The 24,823-nt window shown below is 44.5% G+C and overlaps 3 protein-coding genes across 12 annotated transcripts in view; 2 read left to right on the plus strand and 1 right to left on the minus strand.

Moving 5' to 3' along the window:
• Positions 1 to 7,324, plus strand: part of si:dkey-166d12.2 (rap1 GTPase-activating protein 1) — a 49,192-nt gene extending 41,868 nt beyond the window's left edge. For 6 of the 10 annotated variants that reach the window (XM_037252021.1, XM_037252014.1, XM_037252022.1 and 3 more), the window contains 14 exons: positions 437 to 566; positions 1,628 to 1,783; positions 1,850 to 1,921; positions 1,992 to 2,078; positions 2,169 to 2,312; positions 2,949 to 3,080; positions 4,170 to 4,247; positions 4,515 to 4,624; positions 4,885 to 5,001; positions 5,109 to 5,238; positions 5,389 to 5,470; positions 5,714 to 5,832; positions 5,924 to 5,972; positions 6,075 to 7,324. In XM_037252021.1, the coding sequence (XP_037107916.1) occupies positions 437 to 566; positions 1,628 to 1,783; positions 1,850 to 1,921; positions 1,992 to 2,078; positions 2,169 to 2,312; positions 2,949 to 3,080; positions 4,170 to 4,247; positions 4,515 to 4,624; positions 4,885 to 5,001; positions 5,109 to 5,238; positions 5,389 to 5,470; positions 5,714 to 5,832; positions 5,924 to 5,932 (1,366 nt within the window). In that variant the 3' untranslated portion in view covers positions 5,933 to 5,972; positions 6,075 to 7,324. The remainder of the gene's footprint in view (positions 1 to 436; positions 567 to 1,627; positions 1,784 to 1,849; positions 1,922 to 1,991; positions 2,079 to 2,168; positions 2,313 to 2,948; positions 3,081 to 4,169; positions 4,248 to 4,514; positions 4,625 to 4,884; positions 5,002 to 5,108; positions 5,239 to 5,388; positions 5,471 to 5,713; positions 5,833 to 5,923; positions 5,973 to 6,074) is intronic. The other 4 variants (XM_037252016.1, XM_037252019.1, XM_037252018.1 and 1 more) reach the window with 3 other exon arrangements.
• A 280-nt stretch (positions 7,325 to 7,604) lies between these two features.
• padi2 (peptidyl arginine deiminase, type II) lies at positions 7,605 to 13,526 on the minus strand. Its single transcript, XM_037252025.1, has 16 exons — positions 13,352 to 13,526; positions 11,499 to 11,670; positions 11,351 to 11,420; positions 11,201 to 11,262; positions 10,953 to 11,070; positions 10,620 to 10,769; positions 10,367 to 10,542; positions 10,188 to 10,291; positions 9,981 to 10,092; positions 9,655 to 9,762; positions 9,342 to 9,493; positions 9,127 to 9,274; positions 8,842 to 8,935; positions 8,691 to 8,770; positions 8,451 to 8,591; positions 7,605 to 8,190 (listed from the first exon to the last, which is right to left on the minus strand). Exons 1-16 carry the CDS (start codon positions 13,441 to 13,443, stop codon positions 7,957 to 7,959), a joined length of 2,013 nt encoding a protein of 670 aa, XP_037107920.1. The 5' UTR covers positions 13,444 to 13,526; the 3' UTR covers positions 7,605 to 7,956.
• Positions 13,527 to 14,431: 905 nt separating this feature from the next.
• lrig2 (leucine-rich repeats and immunoglobulin-like domains 2) lies at positions 14,432 to 24,171 on the plus strand. Its single transcript, XM_037252013.1, has 18 exons — positions 14,432 to 15,083; positions 15,722 to 15,793; positions 15,983 to 16,117; positions 16,212 to 16,355; positions 16,728 to 16,871; positions 16,952 to 17,095; positions 17,204 to 17,347; positions 19,052 to 19,132; positions 19,258 to 19,329; positions 19,422 to 19,490; positions 19,573 to 19,736; positions 19,813 to 20,124; positions 20,193 to 20,474; positions 20,612 to 21,052; positions 21,141 to 21,293; positions 21,442 to 21,582; positions 21,950 to 22,180; positions 22,426 to 24,171. Exons 1-18 carry the CDS (start codon positions 14,896 to 14,898, stop codon positions 22,578 to 22,580), a joined length of 3,072 nt encoding a protein of 1,023 aa, XP_037107908.1. The 5' UTR covers positions 14,432 to 14,895; the 3' UTR covers positions 22,581 to 24,171.
• Positions 24,172 to 24,823: the final 652 nt, after the last annotated feature.

Raw genomic sequence — 24,823 nt, forward strand, 5'->3', positions numbered from 1 at the left:
TCACTTTTGGTCCAGATCGTGCTTTCTTACGCTTGACTCACAATCTGATAATCACACAATCTGATAATCACAAACTCTGGCTAGAAGTCAATCATGATGAATGTTTACAAACTTTCAATGTGGGTATAATCACTCATTTGCTGTTTCTGCAAACACCACACACACATTGTGCAATGGGGCACTCTTTTTGTTGTTGTTCTCAGCGCTGTTTAAAACTCTCTACTTCATGTCTGGTCATTATTCACTTCACTATTGATTATGCGTCACCTGTAATAGAAAGTAAGTGAGGGCGATTTGTCATGAGGCATGCATGGGAATAGTTGACTGGAAGAATGTACAGACTGAAGTCGTCAATTTTAGGGCTTGTGTGTGTCGCGTGTGGCAAACCTGAAAACGGCAACATTTGCAAGGTTCGTCTTCTGTTGTTCTGCTCCAGGTTTCGAGGAGGCCTCGACGTCACGCACGGCCAAACGGGGACAGAATCGGTTTACACAAACTTTCACGGCAAGGAGATCATGTTCCATGTCTCCACCAAGCTGCCTTATACCGAGGGGGACTCCCAGCAGGTAGGACCGAAGTTGCCTACACATGGACTGGACTAATTAACCAGTACAGGACTCATATTATAGTGACCCGTGTTGGGAATAGTAATGGAGGTTCTGTCACTGCACCACTGCTGATGTTCCCCATGTAAGATGTTGCGTTAGTCCCCCTTGACTCTTTGGTGCGCTCTAGTAGTTGTGTTACCACGGTAACCCTCCAATGTGATATAAAATGGGCGGACAACTCGCATGTCTTTATTCTTGAGTTGAAAAAAAAAAAAAGCAGAGCAATCATCCTATTACCTTCCCCAAGGTGCTTCTTTGGTTCTCATTTCTATTCTACAGTATATATATAAAGGAGACAGAGTCTGGAAAATTGACATTTTATTGGCTCGTATACAAATTTGGTCTCTAGTGTCTAGTTTAGAATCTAAAGAGCAAAGGAACTTTTTTTTCGCTTCTCTTTAGAAATCTGCCTGTGAAGGAGAATTTCTGCACTTGCTTTTGAGTTTGCAGTGTTGAAATGCTTGCACGATTTGAGAACCTCGCTTGACTCAACTTGTGCGCAGAGTACAACATTTTTCTTTTCTTCTTCTTTTACTGAGGTCATACTGTCTCTTTTAACAAATACTGCATGACAAAAAGTGATTGTTTTGATTCTTATGTCTCAGTGAAGAATGCTAACGCAAAAATAATGAATGGTAACAAAAACACGCAGGTAGACACACTTTTGACCTTGCTAGGGCTCCATGTCATTCTAATTTAACCACTTTGAGAGGATGCTGAGCGTGTCATTGTTCGATTCCGTGCTGGCGGGCATTCTATGCACTCGCATCTGCGTGGAGAAAATGAGACACGTGTTATCCGCATGGCTGCGTTGCTCATTCATGTACATATGAAAGATGACAGCCAATAAAATCTCCGCTGCTCTCTCTGCATATTTGTCTCCCTTTTAGCTGCTTTTGAGGAAAACATTCTATATATTTAAAACAGGCCTTAATGATGTGCACGAGGAGCTCCAAGCATGTTAATTAAATCATGTAAATGTACTGAACTACCTTGTCCGTGATCGTGTGCCATTCCAGCTACAGAGGAAGAGGCATATAGGCAACGACATCGTCGCCATCGTGTTCCAGGAAGAGAACACGCCCTTCGTTCCCGACATGATCCAGTCCAACTTCCTGCACGCCTACGTGGTGGTCCAGGTGGAGGACGCGTGTACGGACAATGTCACATACAAGGTTTGTCCCCCCCCCACCATCTTGGCAAATCAACTTTGTCTTATATGTCACCTGCCTCCCATTCAGGTATCTGTGACAGCGAGGGATGACGTGCCCTTCTTTGGGCCGGCCCTGCCTGACCCGGCCATCTTCAGAAAGGTCAGTGTTGGCGTCACGCGTGCGGGGAATCTGAACTCGCCGTGTAGCTCTTCATTTCCTTCGCCTTCAGGGCCCGGAGCTTCGCGAATTTCTCTTTACCAAGCTCATCAATGCCGAGTATGCTTGCTACAAGGCGGAGAAGTTTGCCAAGCTGGAGGTAAGCTAGGGCTGTGTTATCAATACTAGTTGCTGCTTCTGTCCTGGTGGGCCATTTTGTACATTCAGTGAAGATTCGGATTGTCTTCAGGAGCGTACACGTTCAGCTCTCTTGGAAACGCTGTACGAGGAACTGCACATCAACAGCCAGTCCATGATGGGCCTTGCGAGTGATGACGATAAATTGGAGAACGGCGGTAGCGGAGGAGGCGGAGGCTTCTTCGAGTCCTTCAAGGTACGGCCGCTTCGTTTTATTTACTTTGATAAGGCACGACCTCTTCTGCATGAGTGAGAATGAGGAAGTTTGGAGATGCTTTTTTTTTCTTTGGCTCCCTTGTCTCTCGGTCCAGGGATTCTGGGTATTCATTTGCGACAAAGCCAAACGGACTAAATGGCTTTTGTCTCTCTAAGGACCAGGCCTGTGGCTTTTGATTTCCTCGCTTGGATTGCGACGGATGTATTTTTTTTTTTCTTTGACATTACGTACGGGAGGCTCTCGGTCCTGACTGGCTGTGCTCCATCAATTTATTTAGGCCGCAGGAGCGCGTTCATGCCGCCAGGCCGCAGCCATGGGAGCTCTGATTGTGTATGACTGATGAACACGATGATGCGTTCTTTTTCAAACACTTCCTCATGTGTTGGAAAAACATGTTTGTTTTGCTCCAAATAAAGTCACACTGTTTTGGGGGCTGATTCCCCCCCCCCGTCTCATGCAAGTAAGCGACTATGTACCCTACCGGGCCTATGGTCAGTTCAGTTTTCACCATGACGACCACCATGACTGCACTCCAGCAGCAGAAGCGAGAGTGGGGGCGACACCATTCGTTTTCCCCCATCCGTTGACCATGTGTCCTCATCTCTCTCTGTATAGCGGGTCATCCGCAGCAGAAGCCAGTCAATGGACGCCATGGGCCTCAGTAGCAAGAAGTCACACACAGTCTCCACTAGTCACAGTGGCAGCTTTACCCACAATCTGGCCGAGAGCCCCAAAACACCCGGCATTGTAAGTAGCTGCAGCGCAGGATGCACTACACAATTGTCTACGTACTTGTCAAGGTTCCTATGCAAAATGGGAAAGGAGAAGAAATTTGATTTTGTACCCAAGTTTGGAAAACAAAAAGGGGGAAACTTTAGTATGGAAAAAATATTTGTTTCACATTCTACAATGCAGTCCTCAAAGACAGTGGTTTAAAAAGATGGATGCTTCGCTACGTGAGTGTGAGACTTAAAAAAACATCTTACACATTTTCAGGGCGGGCTTGATGGCGTGTTTGGAGGGAGGCTGGAGTGGATTAATAGCATTTCTATTCATTTGAATGAGGAAGGATCATTTGAGATTTCTTGGGGCAAGATAAAGTTAGTGACATTTTTAGGTTGCGTTTACTTTGTATTTGGTTGACCTATTTAAGGGTCCTTCAAAAATGTGGAATTTGAAATGTGGCAGAATCCTGACATTTATATGCCAAGAAAAAAAATTCGCCACCTTATTGTGTGACAAAGTTGGTTTTAAAAGTAGTACGGGAATTTTTCTGGTTGCGGCTTTTTGACTACCCAGACTCCCTTGCCCCCCCCCGCTCCTGTGTTCACCGCTGTTTGTGACACGTGTATGTCCATAGTACTGTGCATGTCACCTCACCATGTAGTGCATGGGTGATTTCACCTTGTGTGGCTGAAGAACGAAGCTATCTGGAGTCACATGGGTCATGCCTGCCCAAGGGTTGCTCAGTCTCTAGAGGTTCTTGGATGAAAAAGCTGTTGTTTGATCTTACCGTTAGCATTTACTATCGCTAAATACAAGTTAACCTCTGACCCATATTGGGAATAATGCCTGACAACAAAGGCTTAATGTGAATGTCATTCATTTTTGATCATTCTTACGTAAGTGTAAAAATTGCTTAACAATGCCTGAGCACCTCTTGAATTGGTTTAAAAAAAAAAAAAAAAAACAATATTTCAGTTGTTTTATGATGTGTGTCTGGCTGTGTGTATTTGTGTGTTGTATGCATGAGATCTTACAATGTGTTGTTAATTTTGCTTTTCAACTTGCCATGTTTTCTTCTCTCCCGTCCCATCCTGCCTTTGTGTGCATCAGTCGTTGCTCGTCCCGGGGAAAAGTCCCGGTAAATACGGCCGGCGAGGCAGCGCCATAGGGATAGGAACAATAGAAGAGGTTCATGTTTCTTTCTCCCTTCTTGTTTAATGTGTTTTTGCTTCATTTGTGTGTGCTCAGATGCTGCAGCTAATGTACCTCCCGTGTAATGTGATGCTTTGATGGCTACTCTCAACTTTGCTTTTTTGCATTCTGCAGTAGGTCATTTTGTAAGCCCATTTAGACTGAGAAAAAATCAACATTTTCTGTGAAAATAGCATTGACTAGCCTAGCATGTGATGTTCATGTTGCGATTGAGTGCATCTAACTGTCCTCTATGTGTGGCAGTCTCTGATTATTCCGGGAAAAAGTCCCACCAGGAAAAAGTCTGGACCCTTCAGCTCCCGCCGGAGCAGCGCTATCGGCATTGAGAACATCCAGGAGGTCCAAGAAAGAAGGTATCTGCAATAATATTTGACATTTTTGTGCTTATCTGTCTGCCTGTGTTGCTTCACTTTTTGTGTTCAAATATCTGTCACCTTAAGGTTGTTACACCGTGACGATTGATAATGGGGGCATGTCTAAGGCAGATTAGTTGTTTGAAACAAACAATGTAAATGTCACGTTTTATTAATTTGTCACATAATAACAAGCTTTTGTGGTTCAGTATTTGTAACAAATTGGCAGAGGTGTGACATTTAGTGTTTTTGCGACGCAGCCGGGACGTGTCGCCGTGCACTCAAAGGACGTCAGACAGCGGCCACATCTCACAGGAAAATCGATCGGACAATTCGTCCAATCACAGCTCTCCTGAGTTTACCCCTGCCAAAAACAGGTAGCTCTTCACTTTAATTCCTCTCCTTCTTTCATAACACTTTGATTGAAAACAATCAATACGCCCCAAATGGCAATTGAGTGGCCCGTGTGACGCAGGGTGTGTAGTTTGGCCATGTGTTGCAGGGCGCCGTCCATCCCAGAGGCTCAGGACCTTTCCCGCTCCTCCTCCAACGCAAGCAGCTTCGCCAGCGTCGTGGAAGAGCACGAGGCCGACGACGAGTATGACACGGGATTGGTGAGTGCCGTGTGTGCCAGCTGGATGCAACATTAGGTACACCTGCACAGTGTAAGTCAGGGCTGGACACAGGTTATTCATATAAAAAAAGCATGTTAAAATAGTTCCGTTTTTTTGTTTATCATTTAAAATAATCTACATTTCTTGCAGGAAAGTGTGTCGGCCACTACGCCACACAAGAGAGACTCTCTGGATGACAGCTCGCTTAGTATGAGCCACGCAGGTTTCACAGGTGACTATGTGTTATATAGTACCGCGCATACGTACACAATGCATACATCGTTACTGTGTCCGACTATTGCAACCATTGCACATACCATCTAGATTTTCATAACCGCATTCAAAGTCATATATTCTTTATCATCTGTAAAGATCGACTAATATTAGCGACATAATGACTAAGAGGAAATGAAATAGGAGTTGAGAACAGGAATCTTTTGGTGCCACTGATTTCTTATGTTTTGTTTTTGAATAGCCACACATCCTCCTCCGTCTCGACTCCATCATCAAAGCGACGGACCTAAGGGACCCGAGTCGAAAGCGACAGATGGCCGTTCCAGGCCAGAGCGCCCGCCGCTGGAGCACAAGTCCTCGGTATGAAAACGACTAGTCCATCCATCCATCCCATTTATAAATATATATGATTAAATATGACTCCAAACTGAACTGTTGTGTTTTCCCGCAGAACTGTTAGCCACACGCCACTGACTCGCCCCATCCACGTCCCTTGTCAGGTTAGAATCTGCTTTCAACTTGTCTAAAGGAAACAAAAAAAACACCACGCTGCACAAAAGAAGCATTTTTGACTCTTCCGCTTTTGTCTATTTCTTTTGCAGCATTTCTTGGAGAGCCACTACAAGTCAGAACTAAGCAAATGGTTCGCTGGTTCTGCCTGGTTCTGACCAAGCTCGACTTCAAGACGCGGGCCATAGCTCTTTCCTGGAAGGGTTCCTTTTGGACTCATTAGCCATCCTGACAAGATGTCAATGCAAGCTCAGAGGTCCAAAAAATCCTTTGTAGGCCATGCAGGATCATCATCTCCGTGTCAGTGTGCAACTTAATCCCAGTTTTGAAGATTTGGAGTGAGGTCAACTGAGCGTTTTTGAGCCGAGTGTTTGGTCTGTAACCTGTTGAGCATCCACGTGATGCCATTGTTTTACGTTCATTTGAGGAACGAACAGCATTTGACAACAGAAGCATTTCATCAAACTTAACATGTCCATAAAATGGGATATCGTTATCTCAACGTCCACTGATGGTAGAATGGCAGTTAAAAAAGGGAAGTCATATTTACTTTGGTGCCTCAACCAGCAACAAAGCATTTTCAACCGTTTGTTTGTGCGAGTGCTACTGTGCATGGTGTCAACCTGCTTGACAAAAAACAAAACGAGAAAAAAAAAAGAAACTCCTCTGGTGCCACGTTGGTTGTACCTGTGATTCCCGTTTTATTCATCTCCACGTGTAGTGTACAATATGAATCCACACTTTTTTTGTACTGAAATGTCAGATAGTTGTGACTTATGCTTACATTTATGGAAAGCCATTTGAGCGTTTATTCATTATCCAACTACTGCGCTGAATTATCCATGTACCTGTACGCTCCTTGTCCTCATTACTAATACAAGTTAGCACACTAGTAGAATAACTCATGACTTTTTTTTCCTGTACGACATTTCCGTGCACTCCCAAAAATTATTTTTTGCCGAGACGTTCCGAGAGAACATTCCCTAGCAGTTGTGTTTCATTGGTAGACAACTATCTTTTTTTATATGTACCTAAGAATTGTCCAAATCCTCTCATGGCAGCCTCTCAACAGTAATTATTCATTAAATCTTGTAGTCATTCATGAATACAAAGATTTTATTTCATTGTTATTTAGGTGTTTATCACTAAACATGACATAATAACAATAGTAAGTGGGGAAAACATTCCCCTTACCTTTTTCTTAGTGATATACGTTTTTACTCCCTTAATGTTGTATGTATTAAGCTTGTTAGTTGTTAGCTAGTAAAAGGTTTTAATGTCACCAGCAGTACTAGTAACAGTTGTCAACTAGTGCACAGTTTTGATTTTCTCGTAACGTTGTTGTTGTACAAAAACGTGTGCAGAAATGTCATACAATAAGTAGCAAAAGGTACTAGTGGAGAAAAAATAAAGTAAGACGTAAACAACTGTTTGCGTGGGAAGGATCACAAATAAATGCTCAAATGGCTTTACAAGTGAATTCTTAGTTTGTGTTTGTCAAGTGGATTTTTTTATTTTTTTTTGGAACTACACTGTGACTCATCTTGAGGTTGCCTTTCCAAATGATTGTGTCTCGTGAGCGGTCGTCTATCCAGAGGTTCCTGAATGTAACACACAAGGCACAACATGCTTCCTTTTATTTTGCAGGTATTTTGTGTAAAACAGATGCAGGGAGGGAAACACCCTCAAATGACTGAGCTCAAACCTTTTTTTTTTTTTATTTGACTTGAACTGAACCTGCTCAATTGAAGCGCAGATGGCTGGCGCCTCCATGTGGTTCAACAAAATAGCACATCCATCCATTTGGCCTGTGCTTTTGTGGTCGATCCAAAAAGTGATGAAATGATTGTATTGCTCTTCTTGTCTGCTTGTTGAAAAGACACGCTTGTACATACTGATTGCTTTGCATCCTCATTGTAAATAAAGACAACAAAGATGTTTCATGAAGACCATGGCAGTGAATGCTTCCTCAATTTACAAGTCCAGGTCCCACCACTTGAAGTCAAAGCCTTCTCTGCGCACGTTGGAGCCGCAGTGGACCTCACCCAGGAGCCGGTGGTAGGAGGCAAAATCGTCGATGAAGGTGCAGGTGAGTCCCAGGCCTTCCATCAAGGAGCACATCTCCGCCTCCAGGGCGCAGTGCCCCTTCACCTTGGGGCCGAAGGGCTTGGGAATGCCTAGACTTTGACCCAGCACGATCATATTTACCTGCATAATATAAATATATGAGTATATAAATATTATGAAATATAAATATTAAAAAAATATCAAATACTATTATGCCATTGGTTATTTGGACAAAACATACTGTACACATAAATGCTGGGATTCTTGGGTGAATGTTGCATAATCGAGCTTTAAACTGACTGTACACACTAAAAAGATGTCTCCTTTATTTACAGTTGAGAACTGCTTGAGGAAGTACACGGTCTGTGTTGGAAAAGAGTGCATCCGCTCCTCAAGCTTACCATGTCGGGGTAGAAGGCGACTGCTCGGAACTCCTGGTCAACGTCCTGTTGTAACTTGAAAAGGATAGGTAAGTCGATGATATCGCCGTCTTCCAGGCCAAGCTCTCGCTTTAGCACGTCTCGGTTCCAGTCGATGCAGCTCTGAGCAAAGAGGCTCAGATTTATTTCTTTTTGTCGTATTGTTATTTGATGTTATATGTTTTTGTAAAGCTGTAATAATAATAATAATTTCGGACTCACCTGAACATAGTTGTTCTCAGCTTGGAAAGCTTCGTCTTTAAGTATTTCATCCACTGTGATTTGCTCTTGGTCACTCCGCCCTTTGAGCAAGTGGATTGGTTTGCACATTGAGGGGGGGGGAAAAATTGCAGGAAAGGACGGACATACATACCCTCAAAGAGTTTGGCCTGTCCATGACCGCTCTTCTGTAGGGCTCTGAATAGTTTGTAGCCCGCGTCCGGACTGGCCAGCAGCAACCGAAAGCCCTGCCAATGATGACAGGACAAAAAGAGAACACTGCCTGAGTATTTGCACTGGCATCATGTCAGACTAGAGGACAAAAGAGAAAAGCAGCAAAGTCACCTATACATTATTTAATTCCATGATTTTTTTTTTTTCCGCAAATCGGAATTGTGTTGCTTCAACCATGTGGTAAATCCAGCCTTCCTGGTTTTACCTTCCTGTCTGGCGCGGGAACAAAGGTCATGAATTCGTCCACGTGGCCCACAACCAGCCAGTCCGAAAACAAGGCGATGGGCTGCTGGACCTTCTGTGCCCACAGGAAGTCCTGCACCACTTTGGTCATGTTCCGTCCATTGGTGGTTCTTAAATGAGAAGTATTTTCAGAATTCCTCTTTCACCCAAAATAAAAGTGATCTAAAGCAAGCCTACGTGGGAAACGCGACGCCGATGATGATTCTTCCCAACGGATACTCTTTGCCGTTGACCGTGACGGGAGGACTGACCTCCAGGTTGCCGAACGAGTCCAAACTGCTCACGTCTTTCCTGAGGGCCACTCTCGTCACGTAGCCAAAATCAGGACCCTGAAGAGATGATACGTGTTGAAATGAAATCGCTGAGGTTATGTTGAGACTGACAACTACGGAAGAGGATTTGGTGACATTGTCATGTGTTCAGAAGACATTTATTTTCACTTTCTTGACTTTAATGTTGAACATTTGGCAGCCGAGGAAGCATCGCTCACCAGTAGCTCATTGTACGGAAAGTCCAAAAGTTTCCCATCTCTGGGGGAATCCAAGACCACGGGAAAGCGGTGATGAGGCGCTTCGATGTAACCAAACTCCAGCTCATCCTAGGGGAAAATGCTCTTCATGACATATAAAGTAAGAAATACATATTTTCCAGGTTTATGACGCTTCATATGAATAGCTTTAACACAATGTGCCGTTTTGCAAGAGAAAGGCGGGACTCATAAGTCCGCTTCTTATTTCTGAGGTCCTGGTTCAGATCTCAGGTTTGGACTTCTACGTTCTCACTCATCTCGTGTGGGAGCAGCTTTTGTTATCTTACTTGCATCCAGCGGTCACCTCTGTTCATATACTCGTGACAGATGTTGAGTTTATAGCCGCTCCTCGCCACCAGACTCTTCATTCCTTTCAAGAAGCCGTAGTTGTCTGACGTGCTGAGCAGCAGGAAAATTAGAGACAATCTTTTGCAAAACACGAGATGAAACTATTGTCATGGATATATGGATGAGGTTTTTTTGGTTTCCTGTACCTGCATACAAAAACCTCAACAGGCCTCAGGGTGTTTGGCGTCATGATCCACGGCGCCACTCTGAACACGACAGTGTCGGTGAAAATGGGGGTCTCGGGAAGACCCTGTGGACACGCGTGAGAAGATGCCTTACAATAACGTGATTCTGGATCTTATTTTATATTGTGAGGAGCTCTTACTTTGCAAATGGGCTCCAGCAGGCTAAGATTGAGAGTGATGAGCCCGTCAAAGTCCTTATCTGGAAACCTGAGACCCTCCACGTAAAAGTTAGTCTCTGCTACACCCCCGAGGTACGGCACTTGCCCGGACAACACCTGACTTGACAGCACTCTCGTAAATCCGCCAGATACGCCAGCTGAAATTAAGAAACACGCTTGGCGGTTCAAATAGCTCACATGATTTACAACACTTCAGTTGATTTTTTTTACTCACACAGGATGCTGCCGAACGACTGAGACCTGGGCCTGTAGACCCTGACGCTTTCTGCATCGCCCTGAGAGATGTGCATGGTGAGTTTGTAGCCGTGCGGGAGCTTGGCTGGGCCGCGCGTCCGCAGCACCATCTCGGACATGTCCCGCAAATCTGCATGTGGGCATAGAAAGGTCACACCGTTAGGTAGCCCCCAGTGGAAGCATTCCGTTTTCTCACTTCCTTGTCACGGTGATGGCTCTTTTTTTGTAGGTTTGTACAGCGGTTGTGAAATATACCCTTAAATTAATTTGAATAAAGAGCGAGCGAGCGCGGTCGGTGGTGCATCTGCCATACCAGATAACTTGGCGATGTAGTCGACCTCGGTGTCAGGTTGCTTGGCATAGCGGCGCTCCGAGTCACAGTTGACCAATAGGACGGCTCCGTGCCCATCGGGACCCCACTTCCAAGATCCCTAACAACAAAATAGGAGGACTAGTATCTTAAATCGTATTTTTTGCCTCTATCATATCTTTCAAAATGTTTTTGGAGACTTGAAGAGTCAGAAATTCCACCCCTCTGCAATATTTGTCCTTTCTGCACACCTTATTGGGGTTGTCTTTCTCCACAACGCCATCTCGGTCAGCATCCACATCAAGAGAGATCTCTGCATGACAAACACGTTTCATGTGATTGAAATGCAAAAGAAGCACAACACTTAAATATGTTAGCAAATCTGTGTTGTTGAGTCATACCAAGTGCTGTCAGGTGCAGGATGGCGTTGCTCAAAACTTCTTGATTTTCACCGTAGTATCGAACAGTAAGCTTGTAAAATAAAAAAACAAGGCAGGCTTACACAAAGCAGCATTAGCGTCACGCATGCTCCCTCCTGTCAACAATTACCTTGCTGTCGTTCTCATGTTGGCTGGCACTCGTCATGGAGATGAGCAGCACTGATTTTCCATCGAGGGCGATGGGGGAGAGGTGAGAGGTCACCTGGGTTGGCGGGACAATGCTGTACTGAACGTTGGGGGTACATTTGACTGAGAAGAATGTGGAGTTGGGAGGCGCGCTTCTGTGGACCACATATGCAGTTTACTATCTGGCTCATTTCATACTCAAACTAACTCAGCGTGCTTCACATACTTAAAAGTACAACATTTAAAAGCATTTACAGTACATTTAAAAACAAAGTCAAATCATAGAAAAGATCACACAATTACCAAAACAATGTAAATTTGGGAAAAATATGTTTTGAAAACAATTTAAAATATCTTAATCATAGGTAAGTGGAAAAAAGTATCGTTTTTAACTAAACTTCAGCCACACAACAAATAAGTTGGCAAAATTATATTTAAAAAAAAAAAAAAAAAGCCATAATTTGACCAAGGTAACCTCAAGAAGATGCTTAATAGTTCCTTTTGTTATTTTAGGCATTTGGTTACGATTCACACCTTGTTGGGGCTTCATTTTTACACTCATTGTTCTGCTCCCTCCTCCCCTTCCCGCAATCGTTTTGCCCTTTTAGTTGTGCAGGTGCTTTTGTTAGTTCCGCCTTGCGCCATAGTTGTCGGTTAATTATTTCCTACGTGTTTGTCAGCGCCTTTTGTTCTCCAACGCTCGAGTATTCAACTGATTGTTTGCATGTTAAGTTTTGGAAACAAACACTCGACTTCTTACAAGACTGCTCTGCTACTGTTTTAGGGTCGCATATTGTCATGTTTTTCCAATGAAGGTTCATTTTAAAAAGTACAATGAATTTTGTTCATCAATATATTCTTTTTGAAGCCGCCTCAAAAGCTATCCATTTTTCTGAAAAGTATTTAAAGAATTTTTTTTACATGACTGCCTCTCATTCCAGTGCGCAAGCAATTTTGTGGATGACAGTTGGTTTACGTCGTACCGAATACACCATATTGCAAAGAGATCACAAGACCCCAAAAGCAAACAAGGATTTTTAATGAGAGTCACTGTTGTGAAACCTGTTTCGAGATACCTTCAGGGCCTCGGCGTCCTCTTATTTACACAATAGTTGCTATCATCCCAACACTATCTCCACTCTCTTTTCCTGAAACAGCCGTTTTGCGGAGGAAAATGACCCCCTTTGAAGACATTCTCTCAACTAAACATGCCCTCGCTTGCTGTTAACATTCTTGCGGTGCATATGCAGGCCCGGTGGCAGTAGCAAGTGACACAAATGGGGGGGGGTATTTTTCAGCGGCCGGCCCTGCATATAAGCGAACTATTTTGCATTTGCTGGGTAATCCGGTTTCGGCATGGATGTGCTGCGTTGGCTGTCGTTTGGCACGGCAGATGCAATTGGATGCCACAACAAAGTCTCTGGTGTTTGCACTGCAACAATAGATGGCCTGTTTTACTGTGTGGCTGGCAACCGCATCTGCGTGTTGACTTGAATGGCCCAGTCCATATCGAAATCAAAATGCACAATATCCTCCCTCTAAAATGGCATTTTAGAGAAGGTTTTCAGCAACTTGTGATACTACAGACAATAGGTACGGGCTTGTACAATCTAATGTACATATCATATAGAATAAAATGGCTTTGGCTCATAGAGGTACTAATATGTTTATTATTACAGGTGCATCTCTCCAAACTGAAACATTGTAGAAAAGTTCATTTCCAAATTTTAAAAAATGAATGTCAATATTATCATATTATGAGAAAGTAAAAGTGATTTTGAGTATAGAAATTAGTACCTAAATTGCACACATTTCTCAATTTGTTTTCTGGCCTACCTGTTCAGGCCCAGGTGAAGCGCAGACCCAACCACGCATACGGCGTTTGCAGTTTTACCATAATCTACTCGGAGTGTGCGGGGGCGAATCATGGCTCCTGCCAGTGCACTCCAGGTAGCTCTCCTCGGACTGCACCGGCCGGCAGCCACCCCCTTGCCTTCTAAACACAGTAAAGGCTGGAACAAGCCTGAAGTTAAGTCCTGGCCTGTGATTCGTCAGAAAAGGGGACCTGACTCCAACCCCTAGATCATGTGACAGAACCCCCCCCCCAACCCCCCCTCAGCTGTTTTTCTTCCACCCTCTCATTCAATTTGAGCCTTTCATCATTCGTGATGTTTTCTAAAACTGCACTACAATGTTATGTATATTTATTGTTTATCTGTTATTTGTGCAAACTGCAGTGTTTGTGTCCAGTGGCTATTTTACATTAGTGTGACACATGGACGCTCCCATTTCCAACAGGTGATCAGGTAGTGGTCTAATCCGCTATAAAAAGTACAGAAGATCAAGTGACCAAACTTGAGACGTTCCCATTTCTAAAAGATGTTGATCAAGTAGTCCAGTGATAGTCTAATCCGCTATAAAAAGTACAGAAGCCCAAGTGACCAGTGATCACTGGTTGATGACATGATGTGTCCCATAGATGCCTGAGGGTGGCAGCAAAGCACTTCTTTTATGTAAATGAAATATGTCATTTTACTTCTGTGTGTTATTGTGACAGCAAAATGTCACAAAATGGTGCCAAAGTAATACTTCTATTGCTTAGGACGATGAGCAAAAACAGCATATAGGTGAGTTTTACAAAGATGAGAAAGGATCGGTTCCCCCAAAAAGCCACAAACAAGTCACTTTGCAAATACAAATGTGGTGCTGCCATTTTTCCATGCTCCACTCCTATTCTTTCTCGGTGCTCAAACAAAATTTCATGTTGATTCTGAACGATTAAATCTCATTTTTGTGGTCGTATATAAAGTGCGGCTACAAATCACCGTCGTTTTGTTGTGGGAGCCAATCACATTCACGTACTGGTTTGACAAACGTACGCCAGGGCCAGTAGAATTGTCGGCATCTTGGTAAAAAGGGGCGGGACCAAGAATATCGCATGTCATCAACAGCGGGGCGCGTTTGTTGTTCTAGCAAGACATGCAGAGATGGTGAAATGATTTGAAAATCCAACTCGGGTGAATATTTTCGGACTCCTAATTCGGTTCAACCTAATCGATCCCAAACATGCGGCATTAAGTTCGGCGCTGGAAAAAGCGGCGTATGCGGGTCGTCTGTCTAGGTAGGAGCTGAAGGAATTCCAGGCACGGGAAGAAGAAGCAAAGCAGAAATCTGTGCCAAGATGCTGCACTCCAACTGGGCCGTAACTCTGCTTAGTCGCTCCATACGGAGCCGGAATAGTGTCGCTACTTCGAATTGTATTTCTGCTTGACCGATCGCAAGTTGCGGGAACAGCGCGACGGCTGAATAGTGAAAGTGAGAACATCCAAGGCTAGTTAGCTACATAGCTCCACAGCTACTCCTGCGGGAAGACATTTAAAATGGCGGAAGGCTGGCCCCTTCCCTCGGTCTTCGTCTTCGTGCTTCTTAATGCGTTTGCCTGGGGCCTGAAGACGTGTCCGGCTCCTTGCTCGTGCTCCACGGGACCGGACCAGCTCCGACTTTTGGACTGCAACAGGAGACGGCTCTCGACGGCTCCCTTGGAGCCACTGGAGGGGATAAATCAAGTGTAAGTAGTTAGCCAAGTTAGCATGGATGAGCTCAAGTTGCTCCTGGGGCATCACAACATTGACACTAGACCGCTCGGATTTAGAATCTTATATAGATAGCTTATAGAATCGATATGTACATGCTACATGTAATTTCAAAAAGTTACAATTATTTTCTGTACTGCCAACATGACTTTGTTTACATTTGGCACACTGCATTGTGAGATGTGTGACGTCAACGTCCGAAGCTCTATAATCTACGTATTTTACCGTGATTGCAGTAGGTTGACCACAAATGAGTTATTTTAGCGTAGGGTGCCGTGTTACGGTTCAACTGGCTTCCAGATTTACTGGCTCTTCAATCCAGCACTGCCTATTGGAGCAATGTCAGTCCAAGTCACTTCGGTTCCTGTCTGCAGATTTGCAGCTGGCTGCATGAAATTGAAAATAGCGAAAAATAAAATCAAAAAGTACTGTACAGAGCGGTATTCGAACCTGCGACTCAAAGGAATAAAGCAGCACCTTCGGGGTGAAAGCTTGACCTGCTTGGTTATGAGCTGATACACTCTCAGTGGCGCAGACGTTTTACTTGTAGTTCTTAATTCAGAGTAAACTAGGTCACGGCAAAATAACCACGATGTTTTCAATTTCATTCCAGCTCAATGAACCACAATGAACTAACAGCCCTGCCCTTTGGAGAAGCCACCGCCAACATCACATCACTGTCACTGTAAGTCACCTCATCCTACAGTCAACCGTTTTGTAATCATGCCTACTAAATTCCCAATATATTGAGGCCAAAAGGCACCCGTGGACAATTATTTGAGTCATTTATACTTGGATTATGCCTCCATGAATAACTAATCAGTCAGTTTTCCGTCTTGACTCGCACGTGCTGCTTGTGTCTTGCATGATTTAGAGTGCACAACCGCATCTCTGAGCTCTTGATGCATCAGCTGCTGCCGTACGAGTCACTGGAGACGCTGGACCTGACATCCAACTCCCTCTCCGAGATTAGGGCGGGAACCTTCCCCTCCATGCAGTTAAAATATCTGTACGATTCCTCCAGCTAAAATTGAACCGGGTTTGTTGGTTAGACAAGCAAACCATTTCCAAAGCTTTGTTTCATTTGTCTTTTAATCTTGCAGAAATTTGAGCAATAACAAGATCAGCGTCCTGGAGCCGGGTTGCTTCGACAACATCTCCAGCTCTTTGCTGGTATTGAAACTCAACCGGAACAGATTGACTGTGCTACCGGCTAAAGTCTTCAAACTTCCCAGTCTGCAGTTTTTGTAAGTATCTTTGGATGTTAAAACAGCAAAGACTCACTAGGGGGGGGGAAAGCAAACAAGCTCTAAAATTGGCCGACCTGGTCTTTATGCCACTTATTTGCTTGAATTTGCACGGGAAATTAATTGAGATACCAAATGATTAGAACACTTCCAATATCAATGGGAGGAAAATAAATGGGGATTTTGATTTTAAACGAGTGATAAAATAATCCTAAAGTAGAACAATGTTGCCAAATGGAGGCGCAATAGCTTCATTTTATTTTACAAAACAACACTTTGGATGCGTTCTCTCGTTTTTCTTGCCAAGGCATTGAATCTGCACTCGGAATTGTCAAATACTAAATTCCCTTTATCTCTCTCGCTCCTCATCAGGGAAATGAAGCGTAACAGGATCCGAATTGTGGACAGCCTGACATTCAAAGAGATGGACGCGCTCCAGTCACTAAAGTTGCAACGGAACGGCATCACCAAGCTCATGGACGGGGCCTTTTTTGGACTCATCAGCATGGAGGAACTGTGAGTCACCAATCGGTTCCTTCTCGTAACTTCACGGCTAATATACGTCAGGGATCGATAAACAGCATTTTCTGTTTCAGAGAGCTCGAGCACAACAACCTAACAGAGGTGAACAAAGGTTGGCTGTACGGCCTGCGGATGCTGCGTATCCTGCGAGCGAGCCAGAACGCCGTGAGCATCATCCGACCAGACGCCTGGGAGTTTTGCCAAAAGCTGGAGGAGCTGTTAGTGTGTTTTCTTTCCCTCTGGAATAACCACTTTTTGAAAAATATCCAACGGCATATTTTCTTGATGTCATCGCTAAACATATTTGTACTTTTTGTTTTATACAGAGACCTTTCCTTCAATCACCTGACCAGATTGGAGGACACCGCTTTTGTGGGCTTAGGTCTTCTGGAGAGCCTGAACCTTGGCGAGAACTCCATTAGCCACGTGGAAGAGCGGGTCTTCAGTAGTCTGGCCAATCTGCGCACATTGTAAGTAATAAGCGGGACCTTTTAGGGTCAATACGTAGAGTCTCAACCGCATGTTGGACTTTTCACACTGCCATCATTGATGGATTTGTGACAACGAATCATCCCCCTCCCATAAAAAAAAAAAAAAATCATTTCTAGAAATAATATATTTTGACTCATTTTTGCTCTCTGTGCATTCTGAAGGAACATGGCAGGTTTGTTTGCTTCACTGCTTAGTGTGTAGTGTCTTTAGTGAAGTGAGAAATATTCACAATTTCATATCTGTACTTGCACAAAATATATTTTGTGTTTGTTTCACTTCCTCATTGCCATCTGTATAGGCTGGAATTACACTGCAGCTCTAGATCCAAGTGGCCAGGTCTGATTTAGGGTTTGGGTTTTTTCTCTATTTACATGTCAATTAACCACCAATTGTGATTTATTTATCTGATTTGATTATGGACCTACCCGTACATTTAGACCATATTTAATTGTCTATGCATTTGGTGTAGAATTGCTTCACGGCGAGTATTTTTAAATGTGCTGTTTGGGAATATGCCGACGTGTATATTTATGTCCGTCATTGGTACAGTTCAATGGCATCAAGCTCGCGTTGACAAGGTTTAACTGATCCGTGCCTTTATGCTGCAATTGCACTGGCAGATGAGATATTGATACATTTTGAAGAGGTCGGATTCCGATCTCAGATACCACACACACACATTTATACTGCCCACATATCGGCACTGCATCACTTGAAACTAAACAAATATGTCACTTGAGCCACGCAGTGTTACTCCATCCTTAGTTCAAGAGCACCCATCATGTCATTTTGTAGAATTATTTCCCGTCCATGTTTCTTGTCGATTGCACTGTCCACCCACCAAGTCTTCCATCCTGTTGGTAAGGAGTGACTATATGGCTCCTAGAAAACCTTGGTTTTTGCTTTTTCGATCAAGATTGCGATTGTCAGCAATATTGTGAGCTCTCTTGTGATACTGCACATCACTTTGTGAAGTAGTGTAACTGCTGCTCCTCTCTGCTCATTCAGAATATCAGATTTGGTTGCTATATCCGCTCTGCAATTTAGAAACCCTGACCCTTGTTTTGTTTGCAAGCTGCACCATCCCAAACTAATGACGTGAAATGTACATCAATGTGCGAGGGGATTTTGTGAACTCATTATTTGCGGATGGAGAAGGAGGTCAGCTAGCTGCGGCAGCTTGACACACCAGCGTGGGTGCTTTCATGTGAAGAGGGGAATCGGGAGAGTGCAGGAGTTCTTTCAGAGGTGGCCAAGCGTGAGGAGGGGCGGACAAAAGGAGCCCGGTCCCGCAAGGCATCCGGCATGCACGGCTGTGGGCCCGTGAACTGACTTTTTTTTGCCAAACGGGGGGCCAAGTCATCCCCACTCATCGGAACAATGGCTCACTGTGGAAGTTTGATGGATTGGGCTGTAGGAGAAGACAATCTTTCAGATTATGATTTCACTCTTTGGATGTTGTGTTTTGATTGGCTTTCTTTGTGTTTTGATTGTGAGTACAGGTAGAGGGATTTATTTTTTTTATTCCATCTTCTATCCAATCGAATGTAACAGTCTCTTGCCGTAGCACCTTCCTGATATAACAAGGACTGAAGGTCTTCCACATTCGGTTCAACTCACTACATGTGCATGCATAGTGTGCGTGTGTTCCTAAACTAAAATCTGCCTCTTTGTTTTGGCAGAGACATCCACAATAATGAAATTTCTTGGGCCATTGAGGACTCCATCTGCTTGTTTGACGGAATGAAAAAGCTGAACACATTGTGAGGAAGCAGAAATGCTTGTTTTTCTATTTGTGTTGGTGTCGATTTCTGCTTTTTGCATCATGTCGCGTCAACAAAAGCTGCGTGTGACAGACTAATTCACCGTCAAACATTCTGTCTTCTAGAATATTACAGCAGAACAAAATCAAGTCAATAACCAAGAAAGCCTTCGAGGGTCTGGATGAGTTGGAGCACCTGTGAGTCAATTATTGGAACACCTTTTTTTTTTAAATCCCAGAGCACATTGTAGACTTGCATGTAACACTCTTTTATTTTCTTATTTTTCCAGGGACCTCGGAAGTAATGACATCATGTCAATACATCCTGAGGCACTGCTACATACAAAGCTCAAAGTGTTGTAAGTAAAAATGGGAAGAAAAAAAATCTCAGCTAATGTGTTTGTTTTTCCTCATTATCTTTTGTTTTGTGTTCCCGTCAAGCATCCTCAACACAAGCAGCTTGCTGTGCGACTGTCACATGCAGTGGCTGGGACCCTGGCTCACCAGCAGCCGCTTTCTTCATTCCGTCTCCGCCGTTTGCGCCCACCCGGCCGGCTTGCTCGGTCGCAATGTCCTTTCAGTCACCCCCGAAGACTTTGTTTGTGGTCAGTGATTCTGTGTCACCTTGATTTTGTGATCAAATGATATAATTATCATGATGTGATTCTTTGAACCCAATAGACGACTTCCCCAAGCCTCGGATCACCACTCACCCCGAGACGTCGGTGGCGCTGCGTGGCATCAACGTGACCCTGAGCTGCGTAGCATTGAGCAGCAGCGACTCGCCAATGAGCACGGCGTGGCGGAAGGACGGCGAGGTGCTTTACGATGCCGAGGTCCAAAACTACGGCCGGTACCAGGACGGCGAGCTGATCTACACCACCGTGCTGCACCTCCTCAACGTCAACTTCACCGACGAGGGACGCTACCAGTGTGTGGTGTCCAACCACTTTGGTGCCAACTACTCCAACAAGGCCAAGCTCACTGTCAACGGTGAATAGATGATGTGTTTCAGCCCTAGATTTGGCAATGCAACTTGATTCGAATGTGTCTTTCCACAGAGCTGCCGTCCTTCCTCAAGACCCCCATGGATCTGACCATCCGCACCGGGACCATGGCCAGGCTGGAGTGCGCCGCCGAGGGCCACCCTTCGCCACAAATCGCGTGGCAGAAGGACGGCGGCACGGATTTCCCCGCCGCCCGTGAGCGCAGGATGCACGTCATGCCGGACGACGACATCTTCTTCATCGCCAACGTGAAGACGGAGGACATGGGGGTGTACAGCTGCACGGCGCAGAACGCGGCGGGCAGCTTGTCTGCCAACGCCACACTCACCGTCCTGGGTGAGTCGTAGACTACCGCTTGACTTGTACGGCTCGAACAGGTCGGTCGTTTTGCGTGGTGTTACTCTCGTGTGGACGTTTTGACAATGTTGCTTGGGAGTCACCGCATTAAGCAATGATATCCTCTCCCATTGCAGAAACCCCTTCGTTTCTGCGGCCCCTGGAGGACAGAACAGTGGCGAGAGGTGAAACGGCTGTGCTTCAATGCATAGCTGGAGGCAGCCCCGCCCCACGCCTGAACTGGACCAAAGACGACGGTCCCCTGGTGCTCACGGAGCGCCACTTCTTCGCCGCCGCCAACCAGCTCCTGATCATAGTCGACGCAGGGCCCAGTGACGCCGGGAAGTACACCTGCCTCATGTCCAACACGCTGGGAACCGAGCGCGGCCACATCTACCTGGGCGTCTCGCCATCGCCCAACTGCGACACCGGCGCTGGGTTCGACCAGGACGGCTGGACCACCGTGGGCATCGTGGTGATCGTGGTGGTCTGCTGCGTGGTCGGGACCTCACTGGTGTGGGTCATCGTCATCTATCACATGCGCAGGAAGAGTGAAGACTATAGCATCAGCAACACAGGTTAGCGAATGGTAGCACCCAAAAATGGTTTGATTCCGGACACCTTGTGCATCATTTCACATAAAATGTTGACGTTTTCTTTCAACAGATGAGATGAATTTACCTCCGGACATCCCCAGCTACCTCTCTTCTCAGGGGACTTTGTCAGAACCGCCGGAAGGCTACAGCAACTCTGAGGCCGGCAGCCACCAGCAGCTCATGCCTCCTCTCTCCAATGGACATGTGCACAAGGGCACCGACAGTAAGCCTACTCTCTCAACTTCTAATTGCTCACCTCACTCACTAGGCCAAGCTCTGCCTTTCAAAACTATACGCACAAACACAGATACTACACAAAAGGTGGTCAAATGTAAAATGGGCCAGCTCACTGTCCTGTGTGTGTGTCCCAGGTGTGTGCTACGGAGACGCAGGCAGCGAGGTGGAAACTGACAGTAACGGACGGCTTCACTGCCGGGTGGGCTCTCTGTTCACAGGCCATAGCAGCTTCCAGGCCGGGGAGGCTCGTGACGGACCAGCTGGAGCCCCCGCAGGTCCGTTTGTCATACGGATGTCTGCCTGCCTGCCTTTTTCTTTGTATTTAGAAGTCATTTGCATTCCATCTAGTGCTTCTTTCTGCATCTTATCAGTCCATAAAATTGCAAAGTACCAAATTGAATTTTTTATAGTCCAGCAAACACGACTAAATAATGCAAGTTGGAAGCTGAGGCATGAAACCAGAGAATGACTTTGTACTTCACACCAAAGCAAAATAGTGTGCATCTCATATGCAACAGAAAAGGTTGTGATGAAAGGCACAAAGCTGTCAGAATATGTTTGCAGGTTCTCTCCTGGTTTTTTTTTTTTAGCTCTGATGCAGCATAACCCTGCATGTAAACACTGTGTGTCTTGTATCATAAGGCGCAGCAGCTCCTTTGGTTTTCTGCTCCGACTGCTACGACAACGCCAACATCTACTCTCGCACGCGGGACTACTGCCCCTACGCCTACCTGAGCGAAGACGACGCACTGGACAAAGATCTACCGGGCCTCAAGGAAAGCTTTAGTGAGCACGCCCGGCGAGAGGACGTCACCCTGGAGCGCCTCTTGGCCAAACATGACTTGGAGAGGCCAGGCACACATACTTCAAGTGGTAAGAAGTGCATGCTAAACTCCAACTTTATGTTCCTAGCTCGGCGACGCAATTATAATTGCAGGCCGTAAATAAGCTTCTCGCTTACTGGCACATTTTGGGAAATAGGCTGATAAGATGATCTTGCTTGTGTCATTTCCCATTACTCCAGAGACCCCAGTATTTGTATACATTTCCCCGATCTGTCGTCTGACATTCAGATCATTTTTAACACCGCCTTTGCATCTTCTCTGGATTATTTGTAGACTTCCTCAGCAACTCGATGTGGGGCGAAAGGCAAAACTCCAAGCCCCAAGCGGGCCGGACATTTCCACCGCCGGGCGATGTGGCGGCGAGCGCGCCCCCTGACAGACTCCCTCCCAAAAGGACTAACCCTCAGGACCATCCAGCACCCACCTAAAGCTGGTGCCCACGTCCACATGCCTTTCTGCACCCACTACCTCCTTCAACACTCTGCCAAAGATTCTCTTAGAGTGTTTTTGCATTGCTCTACTCTGACTGAACAAAAGTTGACCTCCAGCCGTCGCTCCTGAGGACGTCGTGAATGTAAAATTTGGAGGGACATTTTTTTTCTTTTGTCGCGCGGAGCGTGACGGAGCATCGGTGAGATATTGAGCGAAGACTGCGAGGGGACAGTGACGCCACTATGTGCTGCGTATTACATATGAATATAACCTCAGCCTTACCGCCGTCAGCCAGCCTTCCTCTTCAAGCAGTTTACCGAGCGGGGGCCCCTTTTTTTTATTTGATGTGACAATCATGTTTTTTATTAATATTAGTGTCACCTCCATGGAGACAACACGCGCACTGATCCGTATTCCCTTCACCGCTCACAGGCACTTAATTTAACAGTGATCTTTTATTATGACTGAACCCACCGTCCTCCCCCAGAGAAAAGACATTGGCACTGTGAACAAAACAAGTGTAGAATGTATTCTTTTATACTTGTATGTACAGGCTAGTAATCTGCTATTATATTTGACACTTTGTCTCGCATCTAAAACTGGTTTGGTACTTGTCATTTTACCCAGGAAGTTTCTTGGGAGGAATCCAGTGGAGCCCCAAAAGTTCAAAACTCTTCTCCCATAAATATTCAAAAGACATTCTGGTGGAAATGTCATCATATTTGTTGTGGTCTAGCATCAAATTCTCCAACTGAACTTCAATATGCAATGCTTGCCTATATCATTTTGAATAGTTCTCAAGCGGCTAGTCATAGGGGTGATTTTGCTCAATAGGCCAAAGGTATCAGAAAACAAAAGTCTTTGCTAAAAATAATTTTTCTCGTTTTCCAAAATCATCAAATTATAGGCACCCATATGAGTAGGCTAGTGAAGCATAAAAAGAAGTTAATGGCTGTTAACTTTGACTTTGAGGAGGCTCCACTGCGCTCTCCCTTTATCTGTAATTAGTCTAAAGCAGCAGGCAGAACTGAAATGATGTCACCTTTTTGCTCCTCTGTTGTCGACATTGCACACATTCCTCGTTTTGCCGCAAAATGGTACTGTTGTTTAAAATGGAGACCCTCGAATCTTACAGTGGTACATTGAGGACCCTCCGCCCCAAACTCTGTCACTTGTTTATGTAAGCGGTCAAACAACCGAGGCCTTATGTAGATTTACATTTTTGTTTGTTTTGCTATTATTATGTTTACTTTTTTTTTAATTATTATTCTGAATCTACACATTCCTGATTTCCCTTTGGATCCTTTCACAACTTAACGTGAAGGAGCTTCATGACCATGTGACATACATTACATTATTATTGCAATCTGAGTGCCACTTTGTTTCCTCAATACCAAAGTTTACTAGTCCAGTAAAAACAAAAAAAGCTCTGTCAATCTTCTGTGCTTTTCTTTTAAGTTTATTTCCGATTCTATTTTTGGACCATGTACATTGTATAAAGCATGTTTAATCAAATATGAAAAGAAAATGAATTTTTGTTACATAGCTATTATTATAGACAATAAAAACGAATTGTGTTCTACACAATACATGCAGTAACCGTTTTTTTATTTATTCACTATTAATTCTAAAGAAACCATTTTAGAAAAAGTGTGTGTGTGCATGCACCTAATTATAGATTAATAAACAAAATGAATTGAGAGATTCATTGATCATCATTAGTTCAATTATAAATTAGACCCGCAACATAACAAACATCTCATCGAGTGCATCCAGGACCCCAGGTTATGTCATCACCTTTAACGAATTTAGGATGACATCCCTGACATATGACAGTGCTCTGACTCAGAGTGCTGACACCAAGCTGCTCCATTCAAGCGTATATATCATCATTTATCATACAACCGTGAAAATGAATGACATTTACTGTGTTCTTTTACTTCACACTAAACAATTTAGTACATCCCGACAAAATTAGACGGACACCATACCACAAACAAACTGCGGTTCCAGTGTTTGCAAAAATACAGTTCTGGTTCTGTCTTAAATTCAACAATTATGCACGCAGCATAAAACAAAAAGATGCAAATTAAGAGATAACTGATAAGTATTCATGATTGATTTCATTGTGGGCTTGAATGCTGTTTAATGCAGACAACCAGATAATGCAACAATATCCTCACCAACATCACGTGCAAATGAAATCATCTTCCCATTGAAATGCCATTGATGCGTTTGT

Source organism: Syngnathus acus, chromosome 5, assembly GCF_901709675.1.
Source record: "Syngnathus acus chromosome 5, fSynAcu1.2, whole genome shotgun sequence".
Taxonomy (NCBI): Eukaryota; Metazoa; Chordata; class Actinopteri; order Syngnathiformes; family Syngnathidae; genus Syngnathus; species Syngnathus acus.

Coding starts and splice junctions, on each gene's coding strand:
- padi2 (XM_037252025.1), bottom strand. CDS start 13,443: ATGATTCGCCCCCGCACACTCCGAGTAGATTATGGTAAAACTGCAAAC. Junction 10,770..10,952: donor CTACATCGCCAAGTTATCTG/GTATGGCAGATG, acceptor GCCCACATGCAG/ATTTGCGGGACATGTCCGAG. Junction 10,093..10,187: donor GTTGAGGTTTTTGTATGCAG/GTACAGGAAACC, acceptor CCTGCTGCTCAG/CACGTCAGACAACTACGGCT.
- lrig2 (XM_037252013.1), top strand. CDS start 14,896: ATGGCGGAAGGCTGGCCCCTTCCCTCGGTCTTCGTCTTCGTGCTTCTT. Junction 16,118..16,211: donor TCCATGCAGTTAAAATATCT/GTACGATTCCTC, acceptor TTAATCTTGCAG/AAATTTGAGCAATAACAAGA. Junction 20,475..20,611: donor CGCCACACTCACCGTCCTGG/GTGAGTCGTAGA, acceptor CTCCCATTGCAG/AAACCCCTTCGTTTCTGCGG.